The sequence below is a fragment of the Aquarana catesbeiana genome, linkage group LG04, assembly GCF_042186555.1.
Source record: "Aquarana catesbeiana isolate 2022-GZ linkage group LG04, ASM4218655v1, whole genome shotgun sequence".
Lineage (NCBI taxonomy): Eukaryota > Metazoa > Chordata > Amphibia > Anura > Ranidae > Aquarana > Aquarana catesbeiana.
Window position 1 is genome coordinate 306343198 of NC_133327.1, and position 22476 is coordinate 306365673.

General features: G+C 40.4%; 1 protein-coding gene across 3 annotated transcripts in view; it reads left to right on the plus strand.

Annotated features, from left to right (window-relative positions):
- The window catches only part of SMAP1 (small ArfGAP 1), a 457172-nt gene that overhangs the window by 143560 nt on the left and 291136 nt on the right, over window positions 1-22476 (plus strand). For all 3 annotated transcript variants that reach the window (XM_073626752.1, XM_073626755.1, XM_073626753.1), the window contains exon 4: window positions 6731-6806. In XM_073626752.1, the coding sequence (XP_073482853.1) occupies window positions 6731-6806 (76 nt within the window). The remainder of the gene's footprint in view (window positions 1-6730; window positions 6807-22476) is intronic.

Consider the following 22476-nt stretch of genomic DNA (forward strand, 5'->3'; position numbering starts at 1 on the left):
CCCGAAGATTATGGGCACCCAACATTATGCTTCTCCCTTGCGCACAGATGTCTCCAGATTCTTGCAGACTTTTAATATTATGTAATATAGATGATGATATATTTAAAGTCTTTGCAATTTTACAATGAGCAACATTATTCAGAACATTTTTAGACACAGCTTTTCAAATTGGTCAACCTCTTTACTTCTGAGACAATCTGACTCTCTAATCTGCTCTTTTTATACCCAATTATGTTATTAACCTGTTGCCAATTAACCTAATTAGTTTCAAAATATTATTCCAGTACTTCCTTGTTAGTACCACTTACGTTTCCAGTTTTTTGTTGCCCTATCCCAACATTTTTAGAAGTGTTGCTGCCATCAGTTTCATTTTTTTTTTTTCTTAGAATGATACATTTTCTCAGTTTATTCATTTTGATGTTTTGTATTTTCTATTGTAAATAAAGTATGGGTTATGAGATTTACAAATCATTGCATTCTGTTTTTATGTAGATTTCACACCGCTTCCTAACTGGTGTTGTACAAAACACGTTGGCCAGTTTAATTCCCAGAATTTCCCTTATGCGAATCAGAGAATATTCAGAGATTCAATACATTACTGCTGTGTTCAAAACTTTGTGCAATCAATGGACAACATGTTTGATATGTAGTGAGAATAGCCTCTAATTGTCCTTAATATGAATCGCAGGATAAATGTGGATGCATGAAAAATGTGTGAGAGCTCTAGTCTCTTTCAACCAAGGCCATTCATTTTTTTTTTTCTCTGGATTTAGTGGTATAATAGTCCATGATGGACATGGTTTAGGCAAACAGGAGGCCATATTATGTTCTCTGGTATTACCTGTGAGTGCTGGCATTTTATGAAGTTATGAACATGTTTTCTAGTATTGACTTTTGTTTAATTGCTTGTGTTATAAGTGATCATACCACTCTTTTACCCTTTTCAGTTTTTTTTCCATAACTAATCCCATAACACTGCTAATACTATGTTTTTAATATGATACTGGTTCAGTCGTCTTGCATTTATTTCTTTTCTGGTGCTCTGTTGGATGAAACATGTTTTTCAAAGCAGTGCCTGACTCTTGTTTTCTAGCTAGGGGATATTTTGTCCTATTTAATATTCTTGTAGTTGAAGTATAGATTTTTCCCAAACCATGAATGTTTCATAAGACAAACAGTTGCGTTTTTTTTTTGTGATTAAGCTTAAATGCAAAGCATAAATCAGATAATGCCAAAATGTGATGGCTTCAATAATCAGATGCTACTCCCACAAGAATCCATATCACAAAACCTTGATCTGCTATGCCACAATGTTTTAAAAAGGAGATTGTTCTTTGAATTTATGTATGAATTTGCAGTGAGCTACTATGTTCAGCATTTCAGATGCTGCTTAGAACGAGTACAAATATTTTTCTAACAATTTATGTGTAATCTATATTAGCATAATACACATGAAACTGAGCCTTGGAGCCCTAACCGCTGCCTCAGATAATAATGATGCATTGCAGATGTAGCACATCATAAAAAATGGCTAGGATGCAGATTGTCTCATATTTACATGGAAGGACAGAGTGTCCTAATAACAAATATGTCCCTGATAAATAGTACAATAAGTTTTCACTTTGACATATTAGTATATTTTAGAGACTTAAAGTGAACCTGTGCTTTGACCGGTGCAAGCATGTTCTTGCTATTATGACTCTCTATTCACCTGAGGGCTGTAAGAGAAGACCTTTGCTTCAAATCATGACACCTTATGGCAGTTTGGTGCCTGATTAGATAGCAAGTACCAGTGGTGTCATGTGGGAAGATCGGAGAGTGATTTACATGCTTCCTCATAACCGTAAGTTCCAGGTATTTCTCTTTCTCCTCAGGTACATGGTGGGGTGGGGGAGCATAGTGAAGGTTAGTTAGTACAATAATGCAAGCATTATGCAAAATTTCTGTGTGAGTGGCATTTCAGATCTATGAGAGGATGTAACGGATTAACATACCTGCCTATATTAAAGGGGTTGTAAAGGCAGAAGGTTTTTTTTTTTATCTTAATGCATTATATGCATTAAGATAAAAAGCCTTCTGTGTGCAGCAGCCTTAGCCCCTAATGCTTACCTGGGGTCCCTCTCTGTCCAGCGATGTCCACGAGTCCCTTGGCCATCCAGTACTCTGCTTCCTGACTTAAACACAGCAGCGGCACCATTGGCATCACTCTTCAAAGTATAAGGAGGCCGCACAAATTCTTTTCATGGTCCTCCTCGAAGGAACCACCCGCCTCATCTCCCGTGAAGACTTTTTAGGCGCTCAATCAAATGACACGGTGCTGCTGGAAGATCTGACCGCCCTGCTGGCTGAGTGGGACACAGTAAGTGCACAGACTGCTTTCTCTACTGCACCATGCCTATCCTCAGGGCAGGGCCCAGAGTCCACTCTTAGTAACCGCCACCATGATGTCTCGAATTGCACCACTTTCATTACCGTTCTGACAGCAGAGATAAAGTGGGTGAAGGCGGAAGTTTCTTTTATCAGGCATGACATACAAAAACTGCGGGAAAGAACATCGGCCCTGAAGGGACAGGTCGGTACAGTGGAGGATGACATGGAGACATTAATGCGAGATGTTAAACAAAATGTGATGACTGCCCAACATGTAGCTCGCTTTGATGATTTGGAGAATAGAATGAGGTGCAATAATGTGCGGGCAATCGGTATACCCGAGAGAGCAGAGGGGAAAAATCCTGCTGCTTTTGTTGTCTTGGCTGGTCACGTGTTTGGAAAGGAGTCATTTACTCCCATGTTCTCTGTTCACACAGAATGCCCATGCGCCCCTACCTCCGGGACACCCACCTCGCACCTTCCTGTTTAAACTGTTAAGTTACAAAGACAGAGATGTGATTCTGGCTAAGGCAGGAGGTATGAATAGTGCATTGACTATGGATACTAAAATATCCTTATTCCTGGATTATTCTGCTGAAGTGCAAAAGCAGAGGACGAAATTAACGGATGTAAAACAACGCCTCAGGGCCCTCAATCTGCAGTACGCCATGCTGTTCCCAGCCAAACTGCGAATGGTGGCCAGTGGGGAGGCACATTTCTTTGTAAAACCTTTCGCTGCAACACAATGGCTTGACAGGGAAGAAGGAGTTTTGTGCATGTACACCTCCAAGACCTGTTGTGCCTTGATGAGCTTTGGGTGCTTTCTTTGTTTTAATGAATAAGATGAGGTCACCTCTCAATACCCAGTGATCAGGCAGATTACAGATGGCGATCTTTCTATACAGCCCTTAATTGGAATATCCTGCTGTTTGTAATGTTTACCAGAACATCTTTGAACCCCCCCCCCCCATGGAAGTCCCAAGTGGACATTTGGATCTGCAAGTTTTGTTTTGGTGGTCTAGGTTGGGCCTCAGTTTTCTGACGTTTCTATTTGTAGTTTTAGTTTTCTCTACCTTTTTGTGCTGACCTTTCTAAAAGGGATACCCTCCTGGCTTATGTTTACCTTCCTAGCTGACTATACCTTTGCCTAACCTTTCACAACCAATTGTCACGTCCAAAATTGGTGTGCGAGGGGCATAACTGTGACAATTCAGATGACTTTTCTCCACTGGATGAATACAAGGAAAACTCTTGTGCTATGAGCCTGACTGGTGGCTACCTATTGCTCATTTTATTGTATGGCTAATACAATCCGGATCTTGTCCTGAAATGTTGGTAACACTGTGAAACATTTGGCTGTCTTTCGAACTGTTAAACGTTTGAAGGGGACATTGCGTGCCCTGAAACTCGTTTGTCACCTGATACCCCTCCTTGTCTGTCGCCATGTTTAAGAACCAGTATCATGCAACTTATGCGACCGATTTTCATGCAGTCAAGTGCTCACTGACTCCAGTGGTCATTATGTGTTTATTCTATGTGAGCTGTATGGGGTGTCTTGCATAATTGCAGTTGTGTACATCCCTCCACTGTTTTCAGCTGAGGTTCTCAAAACATTGGCAAGTTATATGGCCCGTTATCCAGACACACCGCTGCTAGTGGTGGGGAACTACAACAATTTTCTAGATTCTCATTGGGATAAATTATACCCTACTTCTCAAAATTCCTCCCATACTGGGAGATGTACTCCTTTTTCTCGCCTGGTAGGCGAGCTTGGACTGATCGACGTATGGGGACTGCGACACCCAGATACCAAAATGTTCTCATGTTACTCTGCTACTTATGATGGTTTATACAGGATAGACCTGGGCCTAGGCAACAGTTTTTTCTTTCTCTTTTAGCCGCCTCCCAATATGATCCCAGGCATATTTCAGATCTCGCCCCTTGGGTGAAACTAGTGTTTCCTATAGACCCACGGCACTTTAGCTGGAAATTTAAATCCATTTTGGTTAACTCTGTTTCCTGATCTGGACCCCATCCCTGAATTGTTAACATCCTTCTTCCGTTCTAATATTGATTCAGCAGATGTTGGGGTGGTTTGGACTAAGGCCTTTTTGAGAAGTCAATTCATATACCTTATTAAAAATATAAAAACCTCTACAAAAGTTTAGGAAACCTTTATTATGGCGGAAGCTGGGAGAATGGAGAAAGCCTATGTTGACAATCCCTCTGACACAAAGCAGGCTTGGCTGGCTGCACAGTCGATGTTGAGACCGGTAGAACTTCAGTTAGCAGAGAATAAACACTTTTTTTATACAATGAAAGCATTGAGGGAGAAAGAAAGCACAGGACATATGCTAGCGATGCTGATACGTAATCAACAATGCTCAGCACATGTTAATAAATTTCACAATTCTCAGGGCTGTCTTAGGAATTCAACACAAGACATTCTGCAGGCGTTTTGTTTAGATGAGTATAGATCATTGTAAAATAAAGTACACCCTACTGTGAGTGAAATGGCCTCTTTCTTAGACTAATGCTCACTACCTTGCCTTTCGGCCCAGGATGAAAAATTGCTTAACAACCCACTAACTGAGGAGGGACTCCTTCTGGCATTAAAGCAGGCTCCTAAGGGGAAATCTCCTGGAACTGATGGACTTCCATCTGAGGTATATGGGCGTTATGCAACACAAACGCTTCCTACATTGCTCAAAGTGTATAATGGGGCTCTAGAGTCAGGGAAGCTACCTCAATCAATGAATAAGGCAAAAGTTTTTGTTCTGTTAAAACCGGGCAAAGATGCTCTATAAGTAGATTCATATAGACCCATCTCCCTTTTTAACATCGGATGTCAAATTATTGGCCAAGGTGTTGGCATCGAGATTGTCGAAAGTCATCCATAGGGATCAATATGGCTTTATTTCTGCTCGCTTTACAGCACAGAACCTTGGACGTATTTTCTTGAACCTGCAATTGCAAAGTACAGGTAACAGGGCAATATTTTCACTGGACACTGCCAAGGCCTTTTGACAGTGTGGAATGGTCCTATCTGTGGAAGGTCTTGGAGTGGGTAAGACATATTAAGTGGATAAAGGTGCTTTATGCTGCCCCTTCTGCTTGCATCAGAGTTGATGGGGAGCTCTCTGAGTCCTTTGAGTTACACCGGGGCACTAGATAGGGGTGTCCTTTATCGCCCTTGCTTTTTGCCCTGGCAATGGAGACCTTGGCTGCTCCAATGCTTGTATCTGGGTGATGCACAGGGGTCGTTGCAGGCAGTGATGGCACTTACCGATAATTTTGGAAAACTGTTCAGATTTTCCATAAACTGGAATAAGTCAGTGCTTCTGCCCCTGGACCCAGTTCCTTGCCATCGTGTGCGAGGGCAGTGGAGGTTGATTCCACTTTCAGATATCTAGGAATACAGATTTCCCCTGACCCTACTGAATAGATTAGATTAAATGTATTACCAATATTAAGTAAATTCTGTGAAGTGTTCTCTGTGGTGTAAACTTCCTTTATCGGTGGCGGGGAGAATTGATTTGATAAAAATGGTATGGGCCCCCCAGTTAACAATTCTCCGGTTTGGATTCTACGCAAGTGGTTCTTGCGAATAGACTCACAATTTCGGGAATTAATATGGTGTAAATAAATAGTCCGCATTAGATTAACTACTTTGCAAATGGGAAAGGATCAGGGGGGACTAACTGTTCCACACTCTACACATATATGCTTTTACAAAAGGAAAATGCATGCATCGTTTGCACCTACGCATGAAAGCATTTGATACATATGTTGCATATAGCTGCGCTGGAGTGAGAGCAATATTTCTAGCACCAGACCTCCTCCATAATACTAAAATGATGACCTATAGTGGGCTTTTATGTAGAAAAATATAGGGTACTTAAGTTTGTTGCTAATTTACGGGCGCACGCAAATTTAAGGTTTGACATGTTTAGGATCTCTTTACTCAATGCAACCTCATCTTTTTATATTTTACCCAAAAATTGGGTAATTATATTGCATTTGTGTGCCTTAAAATAACATTTAATGTATACTAAAATTTGCGGTAATATTGTGCAAAAAATGCAAAATATGTTTCTGGCAGGAAAAGGGTTAAAGGGAGTTGTGAGTTTTCACATTACTATAACTTGTGTGTGATTTGTCCAGTAGTATGAAAAAGTTGCTGGTTGGCTTCATTTTAAAGGCTGCATTTAGATCAGTTGCAGCTTTTTCTCCTAAACATTTTATATTTTCTTGGTTATATCTCTGATATAGCTTGAAAGTTTTTTTATTATTTAGATAGAAGAAACTGTTTTGTTCATGCACAGCCTATTCTTTTTTTCTTCCTTAATTTATGGATCAGATCTGTGGAATTCTTTATTAGGGATAAATATGAAAGGAAGAAATACTATGACAAGAATGCTGCAACCACTATCACTGTAAGTATGTATTTATGTCCTGGCTCTCTCTGATAAATAGCAATAAGTGTACTTTTATTTTTATGCATTCTCACTCATATTTTCCAGGATCTTACCTTGGCTAAGTCTAAATGCAAAATAAGTAGTTTTTTCTTTTCTAAAAAAAAACAATTCAAGATGAAAAGATTTTAAGGCTCCTTTCACACATGCCGTTCATTTCATCAGTTCAGTCATGCCAAAACAGATGCAGTATTCATCACTTTTTCATCTGTTTTTTTCATCCGTGCTCATCATTTTGTTTTTTACTTACACTACCAATGCAAAAATGGATGAAAAACTGACCATTACATCCATTTTTCGTCCGATCCATTTTTTTTTTTTTTACGGAAACAAAATAGAGCTTTAATCAGTTTAAAAAAAAAAAAAAAATGACGGATGTGGATGTAAATGGATGATCATCCATTTACATCAGTTTTTCCATAGAGATGCATTGATGTCCGTTTTTCATCCTTTAATGGATGGATGAAAAACGGGACAGCATGTGTGAAAGGGGCCTAAGATTTAAATTTGTGTACCTAAAAGTATTCTACAAGATTATAAACGACTACTGTAAATTGTTGTGGATTGTTTAAAATTTTTAGTTATTTAAGTGTGTGACCAGCCAAAACATTTTTTTTCCCTTGGTTTTGAATAAATAAAGTGGATAAAGTGGGAAAGGTTGGGACCCCTGTCAGGTTTTTTTTTTTTTTTGCTACCAGGACTCTGTTGGAGAGGTGTACCTTCACTTGTCCCGCTGAAAACATCTCATCAAACAAGAAGTAAATGGATGTCTCCTGCAGCAACACAGACAAAAATATTTCTATATAGTCAATTTTTACTTTTCAGTATCTTAGAAGTCTGCAGGTTTTTTTTTTTTTGGGGGGGGGGGGGGGTTCTTATTCTCCCCATTATATAACAGTGTTTTTATTATGTGACACCAGTATAATTTGTAGTTCATTTTTATTCAAATACTCTGAAGCCTTGACTTTAAACCCCTAAAAACCCAGTCTGTTTCTCCGATAGTGTTTTTTTTGTCTGTCTTCCTATTTCAGATTTTTCATTACTTCCTTGCTGATAAAAATGTTGCCGGACAGACAGGAATTAAGGGTTAATCTCTCTAAAGTAGCCCATGATAGCGTTAGAAACCTCTAATAAGCTTCAGAGGGAACACTCTGTTTTAAGCTCCAAAATATTCAAAAATATTGATCACAACATAGGTTGCCCGCATTTAGTTCAGTGTAGTGAAATAAATGCTTCACTATGCTCTCATTCTCTCTAGCCAGTATACTTCTAGTCAAGGAGTGCTAGGTATGCGTTTAAAATGCTTTATAATGATTAAACTTCTTGACGAGTTCACAAAAATGTATTTTACATCCTTGATTCTCTATGGCATGTTTAGGCCTATCACATGTCGGTATGTAAAAGAATAACGGCCTGCTTAATTACCGTAATTTGTTTTGAAGATGCTTATAGTCTTAAACCCTTCTTTTGTTTGTTTAACACATTGAGCACAATAAAATAAACATTCCCCAGTAAACGTCTTTTTGGTAACATTCCTACCCCAGCATTTGCATTTTACAACGTTCAATGCTGCTGGCTCCTAATTTCTCAGTTCTGCTTCCCTAAACTTCTAGACTTCATAGGAGTGAGCTAACCGTCGACAGTGCAGTTTCCAGCCAGTGTGTTAGCTGGGGGGAGTGGCTTGCCATTTTAGGAAACAGGGGCTGTGTATTTCTATTGATTCATACAGGGTAGGAAGACACTGCTCTAATAATCCCTGTATGCAAGGAAGGCTCCTTTTTATGATGCTGTAAGTCCCATGAAACCTGGGGCAGTGGTCATGGCACCAGCTTAAATTGGAACATAGGCAAGGATTTAAAGATCAAGCAGCTGCATACTCAGTAAGTGAATAAACCAGCTGCTGTAAGCACTTAAAAAATTGGGGGTTTATTATTTCTGTAAAGTGATCCTGTACCTAAAGTATGCACAATAAAGTATCTGCATCTGAAGCTCAAAAATGTACATGAGCTACTTTTGGAGCAGAATTTACTTTAACCTCTTCAGATCCGCGCTATTGCCAAATGACAGCAACAGCGCGGACCTACATTGCTGGGACGACGTCTATTGACGTCGTCCCGTGCACGAGCGGCCTGCGCGCCCCCTGCAGGGCACGCTCGGTGATCAACGAGTCTGAGACTCGCCTGATCACAGATCAGAGTAAGGGGTCGGTCCCGACCCCTTACCACATGATCAGCTGTCAGCCAATGACAGCTGATCATGTGATGTAAACAGAGCCGGTAATCAGCTATTTTTTCTCCTCGCACTGACAGCGTGAGGAGGAAAAAAAAGCTGATCACCGACGGTCGTGAGAGGGACATCAGTCCCGATCACGGCGATCATCTGTGCCCCCTGCCAGTGACACAGCAATAGGCAGCAGTGCCGCCTACCAGTGCCCACCAGCGTCACCCATCAGTGCCACAACAACAGTGCTGCACATCAGTGGTACCTATCAGTGCCCATCTGTGCCACCCATCAGCGCCCATCAGTGGCCATCAGTGCTGCCTTAAAGCGGGGGTCCACCTATCTATCGTTTTTTTTTTTTTTTTAGTTCATTCACAAACTTTTCTTCTCAGCATTACATACTCACATATTGTGTGTAATATGTCCGCCTGTGTCAGATTTCGTCGGAAAGAATAACTTATATTATTCACTGCAGGCGGTTTCCATCTTCATTGTGGGCATTTGAAGCCCACAAGCATTTATTTCCTGGATGTGGTGAATGCTGTGCTCCCAGCATTCACCGCTCGTTCCCGCACATGCTCAGTGGCATCCTGGGAAGCCTGAGACTAGCTCCCAGGAGTCTGGGAGAGGCTAGAAACACGCCTACTCCCACGGGAGGAGAACCAGGAAGTGCAAAGAAGAATAGAAAAATAAAAGGTAATTACGGCGATTTAAATTTTTTTAAACGGCATGTCAGCATCTAGGCAAGGAAGAGAATACATACAGATATTGTTCAAAGTTTGGGTGGAACCCCGCTTTAACTGTGCCTATCAGTGCTGCCTTGACTGTGCCTATCAGTGCCGCCTTAACTGTGCCCATCAGTGCAGCCTATCCGTGCCCACCAGTGCCGCCTCATCAGCGCATATCAATGAAGGAGAAAAATTACCTGTTTGCAAAATTTTATAACAAACTATGAAACATGATTTTTTTTTTTTTTTTTTCAAATTTTTCCATCTTTTTTTGTTTGTTTAGCAAAAAATAAAAATCCCAGCTGTGATTAAATACCACCAAAAGAAAGCTCTAATTGTGGGGAAAAAAATGATAAAAATGTCATTTGGATACAGTGTTGTATGACCGCGCAATTGTCATTCAAAGTGCGACAGCGCTGAAAGCTGAAAATTGGTCTGGGCAGGAGGGGGGTTTAAGTGCCCAGTAAGCAAGTGGTTAAAGAGGTATTAAACACAAAACCAAAAATGTACAGTAATGTCAGTCTGTGGGGAGGGGAGTGATATTCTACCAGATTTAAATATTACAACAAAGAGTTATAACAAATGTTTTTCCCGAAACATCTTCCAGGGCAGCATTCGAGAGATAGGCTCCTCCTCCCTGAAACAGGAAACGCATTAGCCCACCATTATAAATTTGTCAGTCTTACCTGTGTGCCTCAGTTGTTTGTGTTTCCTCTGGACCCACAGGAGCTGGAAAACGTTTTTTTTTTTTTTTTTTTTTCAAAGTCTCTGTGCTTTTTGCAGGGGACCCCCTGTCCAGCATATCCCTTTCAGCTCAGCGGGCCTTGGGAGGGCGAGCAGGGGCAGAAACTTGAGCATAATGCTCTGCCTGAGGTTTCACCCCTACAGAGGGGCTTGCAACCATCCCCCCAAGCTGCAACAGATGCCACTGGTGTTTCCCCCCCGATGCCGTTTCTTCCACTGGTAGAGGCCCGCTTGTCTGCCCACTGCCAGCCCGCCTGACCGACCTACTACCATGAGCGGCGGCCGCTACACCCACAGCCTCTCCTGGCGTCTTTTACATGGTTGGCCCCACAGGGTGTGCTAAGATGGCGCCGGCACGCCGAAAATGTCACTTCCGGTCACGTGGTTCCGGTTGGCGGCCATTTTAGTGAAGGCTGGAAGCCTTCTAAGAAAAGAATAGAGTGGGTCACTTCCTGTGACGTCATTTCCGGGCGGCAGCATGAATTAAAAAAAAAAAAGGGGGGAGAAAAATTACAGAGATCAACAAAGGCCTCCCTCCCTAATGGAAAGCCAGGAAGGCTACAGGGGTTCAGCTGGGGGCGGGGCCGGAGCTAATGCAGGAAGCAGTTAATAAGGGCCCGCTAAGCAGAGGATCCTGGTGGCTGACCATGTCAGACGCTTTTCCACCCTGCCCTGCAGATCCTGCAAGCCAAGACAGCTCCAAGGTAAGGCAGAGTACTCTGGAGTCATCTCTATCTCCACCTTACTACAAACTTGTCTTTACATTCAGTTTGGTAAACCGCCTACCTCAAGGGCCCTTTGTGCTTGGTTACAGGCAAAGACCCCAGAAGAAAGGCGAAAAACTGCAACAAAGCATGCGCTTCTTACGGCCACGGTTTTCCTCCTGATTGGAAAAAGCCTTTATGCCAAAAATGCAAGATGGTGGCTAAAGAATCGCAAGGTTACCTCAAAGACCTGCTCAGTTCTTTCAAAAAATAAAGAGCACCATGGCACCACTACGCTCAGCAATTGAGAAATTAGAGGAACCGGCAAACGCTAGTCAAACTAGTCCCCCATCTACCAGCGGGACATGCGTCCCTTCGGATACAAGGGAGGAGGTAGAGCGGCAAAAGCAAGAGGACGATTCTGATGAATCTGAGGAAGGCCTATTCTCAGATTCTGAAGATCTGTTATCATAGGACAACTTGTTCCCCTCAGAAGATACGGAAAGTCTTCTAAAAGCTGTAGCCGACACGCTGGGTATCTAAGAGCAAAAAGCCTCAGCGCTTACCCTACATGACAAAATGTATAAAGTACTGCAGCCCAAGAAACCTAAAACGTTTTCAGTGCACCAAACTGTCAAAAGAGTGGGAAGAACCAGAGAAAAAACTCTTCATACCAGCAGCGGTTAAACGCAGATATCCATTTGCAGAAGCAGATGCCAAGACCTGGGCTAAATGCCCCAAAGTGGATGCCTCTTTAGCAAGAGTCGCAAACAAATCCGACTTGGCTTTTGACGATACGGGTACCTTAAGGCCCCTTTCACACTGGGGCGGTTTGCAGGCGTTATTGCGCTAAAAATACCGCCTGCAAACCGCCCCTAAACAGCCTCCGCTGTTTGTTCAGTGTGAAAGCCCGAGGGCTTTCACACTGAAGCGGTGCGCTGGCAGGACGGTAAAAAAAGTCCTGCGAGCCGCATCTTTGGAGCGGTGAAGGAGCGGTGTGTTCACCGCTCCTAAACCGCTCCTTCCCATTGAAATCAATGGGACAGCACGGCTATACCGCGGTAATACCGCGGCTATAGCCGCGCTGTACGAGCGGGTTTAACACTTTTTCGGCCGCCAGCGGGGGTTAAAACCGCACCGCTAGCGGCCGAATACAGCCGCAAAAATGACGGTAAAACAGCGCTAAAAATAGCGCTGTTTTACCGCCGACGCTCCCCACCGCCCCAGTGTGAAAGGAGCCTAAGTGACCCCATGGATAACAAGATGGAAGCTTTCCTGAAGAGTGCCTGGGAAGCAGGGGCATCAAACCTAAATCCAGCGATAGCTTCAAACTGCATAGCCCGCACCTTACTAGTTTGGTTGACCCAGCTACAAGAGTTACTAGAAGGTGACACACCAAGAGAAGAACTAGTAAGAACTTACCAGATTGGCAGCTTTTCTAGTGGAGGCCTCCACTAAAACCATAAAGGTATCTTCAAGGGCCACAGCTCTAGTGAACTCTGCCCAAAGAGCCCTGTGGCTGAAGTCATGTGAAGGAGATATCTCTTCCAAGAACAGACTATGCAAAATCCTATTCACGGAAGACCTGCTATTCTGGCCTGACCTAGAAACAGTAATAGACACGACCCCAGCAAAAAACAAGGGGTTCCCCCAAACCAAAAAAGCAGGGGAAGGCCCCCTTTCAGAAATTCAAAAAATGTAACAAGCCGGGAGCAAAAAAGTGCTGGGGACAGCAAAACAAAAAAGGCTAGGGAGAATTCATTCTCAAGCCTCCTAATCCAAAGAACAAAAAACAATGACTGTCTTCAGGTGGGGGGCAGACTCACAGCTTTTGCCCACCAGTGGATGAAAGCCACAGGAAATTAATTCATCTGCCGCAATAGAATTTTCCAACCGATCCCCAACCAAGTACTTAGTAACCATTCTACCAAGGGACGAAGATCGGGCAAAGTCCTTTCTAGAGTCCCTGGAAAACCTGCTAAATCAGAAAGTAATCTGTCATGTCCCTCAAAAAGAAGAGAAAACGGGATTCTATATGCATATCTTTACAAAGAAAAAAACGTCAGGCAAACTAAGGCTCATGGAAAAAGTATTTCACTGCGCTATCCTAGTGTCACTATAAGAATGACATCAAAAATGAGAAAAAAAGCTGCAACTCTAATGTAAGACATACACAATAAACAAAAAAGAAAAAGTTGCGCTGTATGCCTATTATGAACAAAAATAAAGTGAAATGTAAGTGATCTGATATAACAGAGATATAAAATCTCTGTGTAATCCAGTATTACATAAATAAACGTAACACAAGTGAAGTATGCAAAAAAATATATGTTCTCCAAATGTCCAATCTACTCCATTGGATTGTTAAAAAGACGTATGGTTCATAATGACAGTTCACGTGATGGTTCCTCAACCCTCATGTCACTACAGAATAGAGGGTTGAGGAACCATCACTTGAACTGTCATTATGAACCATACGTCTCTTTAACAATCTGTTACTTGAATGCTCCGAGTTCTTAAAAGGGCAAGAAGACGTGCAAGTACCTTTTGTGAATACTCTGGATGCAGATAGGCCAAATGATAGTATGACAAGTTGGAAGTGTTTGTCTCCTACTGTGAAGCGCTAAAAAATGTTGATAATGCTTGTAAATGGGTTTGTGGCGATAAGCATCATAAATACCTACTGATGCTACTCGTGCTTGGTTTCTACCATTGCTATCAGTGCGGGTATTTCTCCGTGGGACATTCTTAGAATAAGATGCTGATATAGGGTAAGAGTGTCTGATGCAGTATACCACAACCTGGGTGTTCCTGTAGTCCTCATGATAAGCGGTAGGAAACTCCGGAGTACCTTTATAAAAGGGTTCTAGGCAAACGTGGGAGGACTAGTGCAGCATATGAGGTAACACTTAGTCATCCACCTTAGACTAAACTCTGAATGATGGAATTTTTACTGCCAAGTTTAACACTCCATAAGTGAATTATTTTTAAGAATAATTGCCAGTTTGTGAGTCATGCAGGAGAAGCTGCACCCTGATGTCACTTGTCTCAATACATTTTTAATCAGCCAAAGCGACATAACTCATGCCCTCCTTGAGAGTGCTCCTCTGACATGTTTCACCCTCATGGACTTTGTCATTTAGATGGTCAGACATCCTGTGTAAACACACACACATGGTATTATGAGCATTTTCTTTGATTGTGCTTTTACAAAGGAAAAAATGTATACAGTTGTCTAGCTTTCAGTCGTAGTGGCTATCCTGTAGTTGTAGACAGTAGAACTGTCAGATAAGTTGTGCTTGTCATTAGTACTGTAGCCGCAATGTATAATCCCAGTATAGCAGCAGGCAACTATTCTCCAGGGGGATTGCTGTAATTCCTCAGAGTTTTCCTGATATTTTGTAGAGCTCAGAAAAGGGTGAAAACCAGATGATTACTATGTATAATAATGTTCTAGGCCGTTTGCTGACATGGTGATATATGGTAAATACATCTTTCAGATTTCCTCATACCCTGCCCACGTTTGTGAATCTCCTTCTTTTAATTTGTAAGTCACAATTGAGACAGAACTGCAACAAAGGTGAAGCAGGAAAACTGATAAAGTTCTCAAGTACCGGTACAATTTTCTGTTTAAAATATCAGTACTTAGACCCCTGTCACACTGGGGCGTTTTTCAGGCGGTTTTTAAGCGCTTTATTGTTAAAAAAAAGCACCTGAAAGAAGCCTCATCTGCAATCCCAATGTGAAAGCCCTTGTGCTTTCACAGTGAGGCACTGCGCTGGCAGGGCGTCAAAAAAAAAGTTGTGCAAGTAGCTTCTTTGCCTGAAAAACTCCTGAAAAACGCCCCAGTGTGAAAGGGGTCTTAGCAGCTACGGTGGTCATAATGTGCTCCTTGAAGTCGCATACCATTAATTTCTGCCCCCCCCCAGTTGTCCCTCCTTTTTTTTTTTTTTGGTCTGATTTACATACCTTTAGAAAAAAAAAATATATTTTGATCAACCGTGTTAGTCTTCACTGTATCCTTCAACCTCCATCTATATCGGGGATATGCAATTAGCGGACCTCCAGCTGTTGCAAAACTAAAAGTCCCATCATGCCTCTGCCTCTAGGTGTCATGCTTGTGGCTGTCAGTCTTGCTATGCCTTATGAGACTTGTAGTTCTGCAACAGCTGGAGGTCCGCTAATTGCATATCCCTGATCTATATCTATCATGTTATTAAAAGTGCAGTATATGTAAAATTTAATGGGAAAAAAAAACACTTGTGGGTTTAACTAATTGTCTTTTGCATATTCTTTGTGGTCCACATAACTGTGTGTGTGTGTTCCTCTGTCTACATACAGTTGTGCTCAAAATTTTGCATACCCTGGCAGAAATTGTGAAATGTTGGCATTAATATTGACAATATGACTGATCATGCCAAAAAAATGTCTTTTATTTAAGGTTAGCAATCACATGACGCCATTTATTATCATATAGTTTTTTTTATCCTTTTTAAATTATAATGATAACAGAAATCGTCCAAATGGCCCTGATCAAAAGTTTACATACCCTGGAATGTTTGGCCTGGTACAGACACAGAAGGTGGTACACACAGGTTAAAATGGCAATTAAAGGTTAATTTCTCACATTTGTGGCTTTCACAATTAGTGTATGTGTATAAATGGTCAATGAGTTTGTTAGCTCTCACATGGATGCACGAAGCAGGGTAGACACCGAGCCATGAGGAGGTAGAAAAGAACATTTAAAAGATCTGCGTAACAAGGTAATGAAACTTTAAAAAGATATCCAAAGCCTTGAATATACCAGTTAGTATTGTTTAAACACTTATTATGAAGTGGAAAATTAGGGGCTCTTTTGATACCAAGCCAAGATCAGGTAGACCAAGAGAGATTGCAGTCTTAACTGGCGGAAGAATTGCTCAGGATACAAAGAAAAACCCACAGGTAACTGGAGGAGAAATACAGGCTGCTCCCCAAAAAGACGGTGTGGTTGTTTTTAAGGAGCACAATTCAACTATACTAAAACAAAAAAGAGCTGCATGGTTGAGCTGACAGATGGAAGCCTTTACTGAGCCAATGCCACAAAAAAGCCAATCAGTCATTCCAAGGTGTTGTTGGGCATATTGTAACCAGGCTTTTTTGTGGAACTTGTACAGTAAAGGCTTCTTTCTGGCAACATGACCATGCAGCTCTTGTAAAGTTTCTTTACCTTGTTAGGCAGGTCTTTTGACTGTTCTTTTCTACTTCTTCATGGCTCAGTGTCTAGCCTGCTTAGTGCATCCATGTGAGAGCTAACAAACACATTAACTATTTATACACAGACACTAATTGTGATTTAAAAAGCCACAAATGTGGGAAATTAACCTTTAATTGCCAATTTAACCCGTGTGTGCCACCTTCTGTGTCTGTACCAAACTTTTGATCAGGGCCATTTGGGTGATTTCTGTTATTATGATTTAAAAAGGATCCAAAAAACTGTAATAATAAGTCATGTGATTGCTATCCTTAGACAGTTTTTTGGCACGTTCAGTCATATTTTCAATATTAATGCCAAAATGTCACAATTTCTGCCAAGGTATGCAAACTTTTGAGCACAACTGTACAGTGTTCTAAATGGTGTCCCTCTTATGTCTCAGAACATTGCAAGAGATGCTTATAATGGTTAGTAGTTGACTTCTGTGATGCTAAAGTCTTTAAAACTACTGAACAAGTCTAATTGAATCTGGTAAACTGCTACTATTTATACCTAGGAAAATAAAAAGTTTCACAGATATGTCTTACTAAAAACTCTAGGGGCTTTCTTGTAAAAAAAAAAAAAAAAATAATAATAATAATAATAATAATCTAGGGTCTTTGAAGTGTGAGGTCTCATGGGATGTTTGTTTCTCTTACTAAATGGTCAAAACCTTTGTACGCTTCTACGGTAGCAAAGAGGTCTGTATGTGAGTAAATAAGGATCTCTTGAAGAGCAGATCATTTACAAATGTCGACTCTCTATGTCCAGCTTTCTTTACATTATTACCGTAGCAGCCAAGCAACTGCTGAACCTTGGTCCAGTTTAGCCTTTGCAGGACATAATATATGCAATCTTTAAAAGTGGATAGTCTTTGAGATTCGTTAAGGATGTGGTGCCCCTCTCTTTACACCCATGAATTCTCCAAATACCTATAACAAAGCATAATCTATTGTCTTACACACTAAAATAGCAAGCGGTTTGTTTGCACATTCAGCTAACAATGGTGTTGGCTTTGTACAAACTTTTAAATGTGTCGGTATGCCTATTGGTACGGGTTTGGTGCTTTCATCGCACTGCAAGTGCAATATCAAAATGGCGTTTAAATAGCTTGGGGTAACTTCAGTGAAGAAAACCTTCCCCGATTTCCTGTTTTTGCAAAAAGCTCTGAATGGATCATCTGATCAGAGGTACGGTTTATTTTACTGACAGAAGGCAAGGTGTTTGCACCCCTTTTATCCTAACCAGTTGGGCCAAAAATTAAACCAAAAAAAGCTATATAACGTGGTCTACAATGAAACGGTACACTTGGGAGAATGCAGTTGTTCACCTCTATTTAAACACAACACCCTCTCCCTATCCCTATCATACCCAAATATGGTCTCCCTCTGCTCAAAGTATGTCTTTTTTTTTTTTTAACTCAAATGTCCCATAGAAGGTCACCATAAGACTAGACTTTAAAAAAAAAAAATGAGAAAATATCTAAAAAGGCTTTCTGTCTCCTATTTTATCATTGTCGTTACAAGAGATTTAAAGCCTTACTGCTATCATAAAATCATAATAAGCCCTGAAAAGGTTATAAAGCTGAAGATAGATACATTATACTGTTCTTTTAAATTAGAATATGTATTTGCAGAGGCTTTTTTCTAGACATCAGAAATGCAGGTTAGAGCCTTACATGATTTGTGGTGATTAATATGTATAAACCTGACCTGCTTTGAAGTTACAAAGCGTTGTTGACTAGATGAGACAGTAGCTCCTTTGGGATGTTAAGAGAAGATTTTTGCATAGCAAGGTGGCTTGCACGAGAAGCTTATTTCCTGAGTTCATTTATATTTTTCCTTTTTTTTTTTTTATCAGCCTTTATGTTTTCTCTCAAAATGCAGTGTTTAATAAAGGTTTTAATGTAATTCTAAGCCAAAGAAGCAAAGACTGCATAGGTGTGATTGCTTTCTGTTGCTTATTAAGCAACTGCAGCTTTGTCATCCATTATCAAGCACAGACCAAAGAAAGGAAAATATAAAGCTTTCCTGGAACAGTAATTGTCTTTGCTTATTTTTCTTATTAAAATAACATTATAAGCCCTGTTTATTCCCGAAACAATGTCATTTTCATAATACTTCTTAGCCTTGCCTACAAGATAATTTGTTACATCCTTTATTTCACTGTAATAGCAAATCAGCGTTGTACAAGTTTATTTTTATGTGGATTTTGGAAGTCTTATTGCTGTACAAATTCATAGACAGTAACTATTTTTATAGCCTCTATATCTTCCTTAAATTGACACATGGGAGAAATATGGGGTCTGTTATCTTTCTGAAAAAGCTAAATGCCATGCTGTGTCTGATTTAAAGCAATTCTAAACTTTTGAACAAAAATTTTAATCTATTACAGCTTACCTTTTCTTACTTGTAAAAGCTGTATGCGTTTTTTGTTTTGGCTTTTTTTTTCTTCTTGTATTTATGCTTGATGAACCTTCTTGTTAAAACACTTCATCTCATTGTTCTGTATATGTGCTTGCTCCCGATTTGAATACAGAGCACATCTCACTTGCCTTCTTTCCATAAAATAGGGAGTTCTTCATAACATAGGAGGGGGGTTTTCTGTAATTCAGAGAGGTGAACTGTGCATCCCTGATAGCTTCAAACAACTGTGTAGTGTGAGAGACTGCTTGTGATTTATTGCAAGTGAATTCAGTGGTCTGTTTAGGTCAGTGGTTCTCAACTCCGGTCCTCAGGGCCCACTAACAGGCCAGAATTTAAGTATTGCCTTGGGGAGATGCAGACTAGAATACTGCAATCACTGAGCAGCAAATTATATCACTTGTGATGTATTTCAGTTATCTTGCAAACCTGGCCTGTTGGTGGGTCCCGAGGACAGGAGTTGAGAACCACTGGTTTAGGTAGAATATCACACTACGTGCATTTTTTTTATTTATCCCAAACTAAGTGTTAACATTCTTAATACCCAAGGTTGGTGCAATAAGATGTGGTCCTGTAAACTGTCATGTACTGGCTTTGTAGGAAACAAGCTTTGTAGTTATTTTAATCCAATTCGTTTTTAAAATCCAGTGTCTGGGAAACCAACTAAGCACTAGCTTATATAACCCTGGCCCAAATTTAAAAGGTTGTGTTGGCCAGCTGAGTCCTGATAAGTTTTTTTTTTTTTTTCTCTTGCATTTTTAGAAAAAAGGACGACGGTTTTTTTCATTTTAACCTTTTTTTTTTTTTTCTTGCTGGCTTATTTATCTAACATGCATGTTAGTGTGTTCCAGTTGTCATGAATAATGCTGCAATGAGTGCATTGGTAGATGTTGGCCTGTTGAACTTGTTGGAGAGTGGTTTAAAAGGAGGGCCTTGGGCTGACCTCTGGAGATTTTTGAGAAAGCTTGCATTTTTATTATTTATGACCTTCAACTTGTAAACATCATAAAGTGTTGTGATTTTCCCATCAAGTAAACAAAGTAATACTTCTGTTATACTTTTCATTCAAAGGTCGGCATAGGTGGTCACAAGTATTTTAAGCTCCTGCAGTATAGAAGACATACCCTGGAATTCGTAAAAACTGGCGTAGACAGATGTTGCGAAGTGTGTGTCTCATGCGTTTTTAAAGTGTTGCAAAATGTGTCAAATTCATATATTTTTTTCTGTAACTTGTATTTGAATTTGGCTCATACTGTATCACTTTTAGAATGCATGCAAGACACTTTGCAAAATCTGTCTGCGCCAGTTTCTCTCTCTGTACACAAAAAGAGAGTTAATTGGCTCCACTTTCCTAAAGCTGGCCATACATTATACAATTTTTCTTGTTCAATTACCTTTAGATTTACCTTCCACTACGTAGTAGAAGGGCATGCCTGATTGCACACAAGTTGAAAGTGTTTAGGTTTGCCCTCATATTATATGGTTTTAGTAAATCTGAAGAAAAGTTGTACAAGAAAAATGTATAATGTGTGGCCAGCCTAAGATATGTGGGTATTTTATTTTGAATTCGGCACATTCATTACTTCACAATGTAAAAGTTGTGCATTTTAGCTCTACCTAAATTCTTGTGCACAAGTCGCTGTAAGAACCAAAAGTGTCATAAATACTTAATGAATTTGGCACAATACATTAACCAGGGATTAATGCCAAAAAAGTGGTGTAGCACCTTTATTGCCCCCCCCCCATTGTTTTAAAAGTGTACTCTTACTGTAAAAAAAAAAAAAAAAAAAGTTGCCACTTGATGGGCACCATAAAATGCAGTGTTTGTATTGGGAACGCCCATCTTTCCTCCTCTGCTTGATTCAAAAGACATTCCTGTGTGAACACCAAAATTTACCATTTAGGTTTTATTTAGGTCCAGATGTGTCTCAGCTGCAAATTTACAAGTAATTTGTATTTGTTGAGATCCAGTTTTTATTAACTAGGAGTCTGTTTCACACTTCTCTCAGTGTTGAGCACTAAACTAATGATCATTAAAATGAGACACCCGGGTGCACACTGGAAGTGTGTGACTCTGTCCATATTTGAAAATGGTAATATAACTCCTCTGTAAGACCTTCTCATTGTGAATACCCTCCGGTTCAATTACACTGACCAGGAGGGAGCCATGTAAATCGTACAGAAAGTTGATTTGGATAGGCTATTTAGTGTGCTTTTTGGCAATGCTGCTGTCTGGCAGTTGAAACGGTAAATATACAATTATGTAGTGATTTTAATGAGACTATCTCATGGCGCTTGCGTATAATTTCAGAAACCTGCTGCTAAGCATTAAATGTATTACCCAGTTGTATGAGCTAACCTAATTTACTTTGAAACCTACACAATACAAAAACACACCATGGCAGCCTGTCCCATGCAGTTTGTTGTTAATTGCTTCACTAATTTATAACTGCTTTTAATACTTTATCCAATTTGGTCAGTTACGGGTTACTGGTCCTTTGCATCTGTAAACATTTAAAATCTTGGTTCTCTAAATATTATTGGCCCACTGGATGTTCCATTTACTTCTCTTCTAAATCAGGGGTCTCCAAACATTTCAGTACAATGGCCACATCCAATATTTTATGAAAAAAAAAAATTTTCTTTAATAAATGAAACAAATTTAAATTGTTTTACTTGAGGTGTGTTTTTATTTATTTATTTATTTTTTGGTAATCAGCATGATGTGATTTAGAACAACAGAAAAACAATCAATAAAACAAAGCAAGGAAATTCCAAACTTTAGCGCCTTCTTGTGTCAGAGTTCCTATCAGAGGTGTTGGGATGCTAAGCCTGGAGCTGTCGGATCCATCTATCTATCTTGGAGGTCGGGAGACACAGAGGATGTGGCCAGGCATTGGGCATTTTCTTACCTCATGCATTAGATCTCTTATAATTTCGAGATCATCGGAAGTTGGCTTGAAACAGCGTGATGCCCCTGAATGATCAAGGCCCTGGCTGAGTCTAGAGCCACAAGTGTCTTCAGACCGCCTGTAACAAGAGGTCTTAGGAGCTGATCGATTTCCTGTGGGCGGTGGAGGCTTATAAACCGCACGAACCCGCTGGATGTTCAAAGGCCCTGGCTGGGTTTAGAGCCAAAGGTGTCTCAGATATCCTGTAATAAGAGGTCTCGGGAACTGGTAAGCAGCCATTTTATGATTTGGATGTTTCCCTTTTCTACTATCACAACCTTCCGTGGAGAAGTTATTCACAACCTAAGAAATGTATGGCAATCACGTCAACTTATGGACTTGTTTTTCACAATCCCATATAGACGTTTCACTATTTTAATACCTATTTATTTTATTAATCAGTTTTGGTTTGGTTTAGAGGTAAAGTCTTACCTTGGCTCGGCTTCATGAATTTTCTCTTAATTCCATATTTAGATGGCATGCGTCTGTCCCCTCAAATGAGTTTTGGAAGACCTGCAGAAGGTAATCCTCACCTTGGAAAAGCTGTGGAGGTTTATTAACAGGGAAAAGTCCTTTCTGATTCCAGCCCAATCCAGGATTGTTTTGGTCTACGTTAACTGGATTGTCC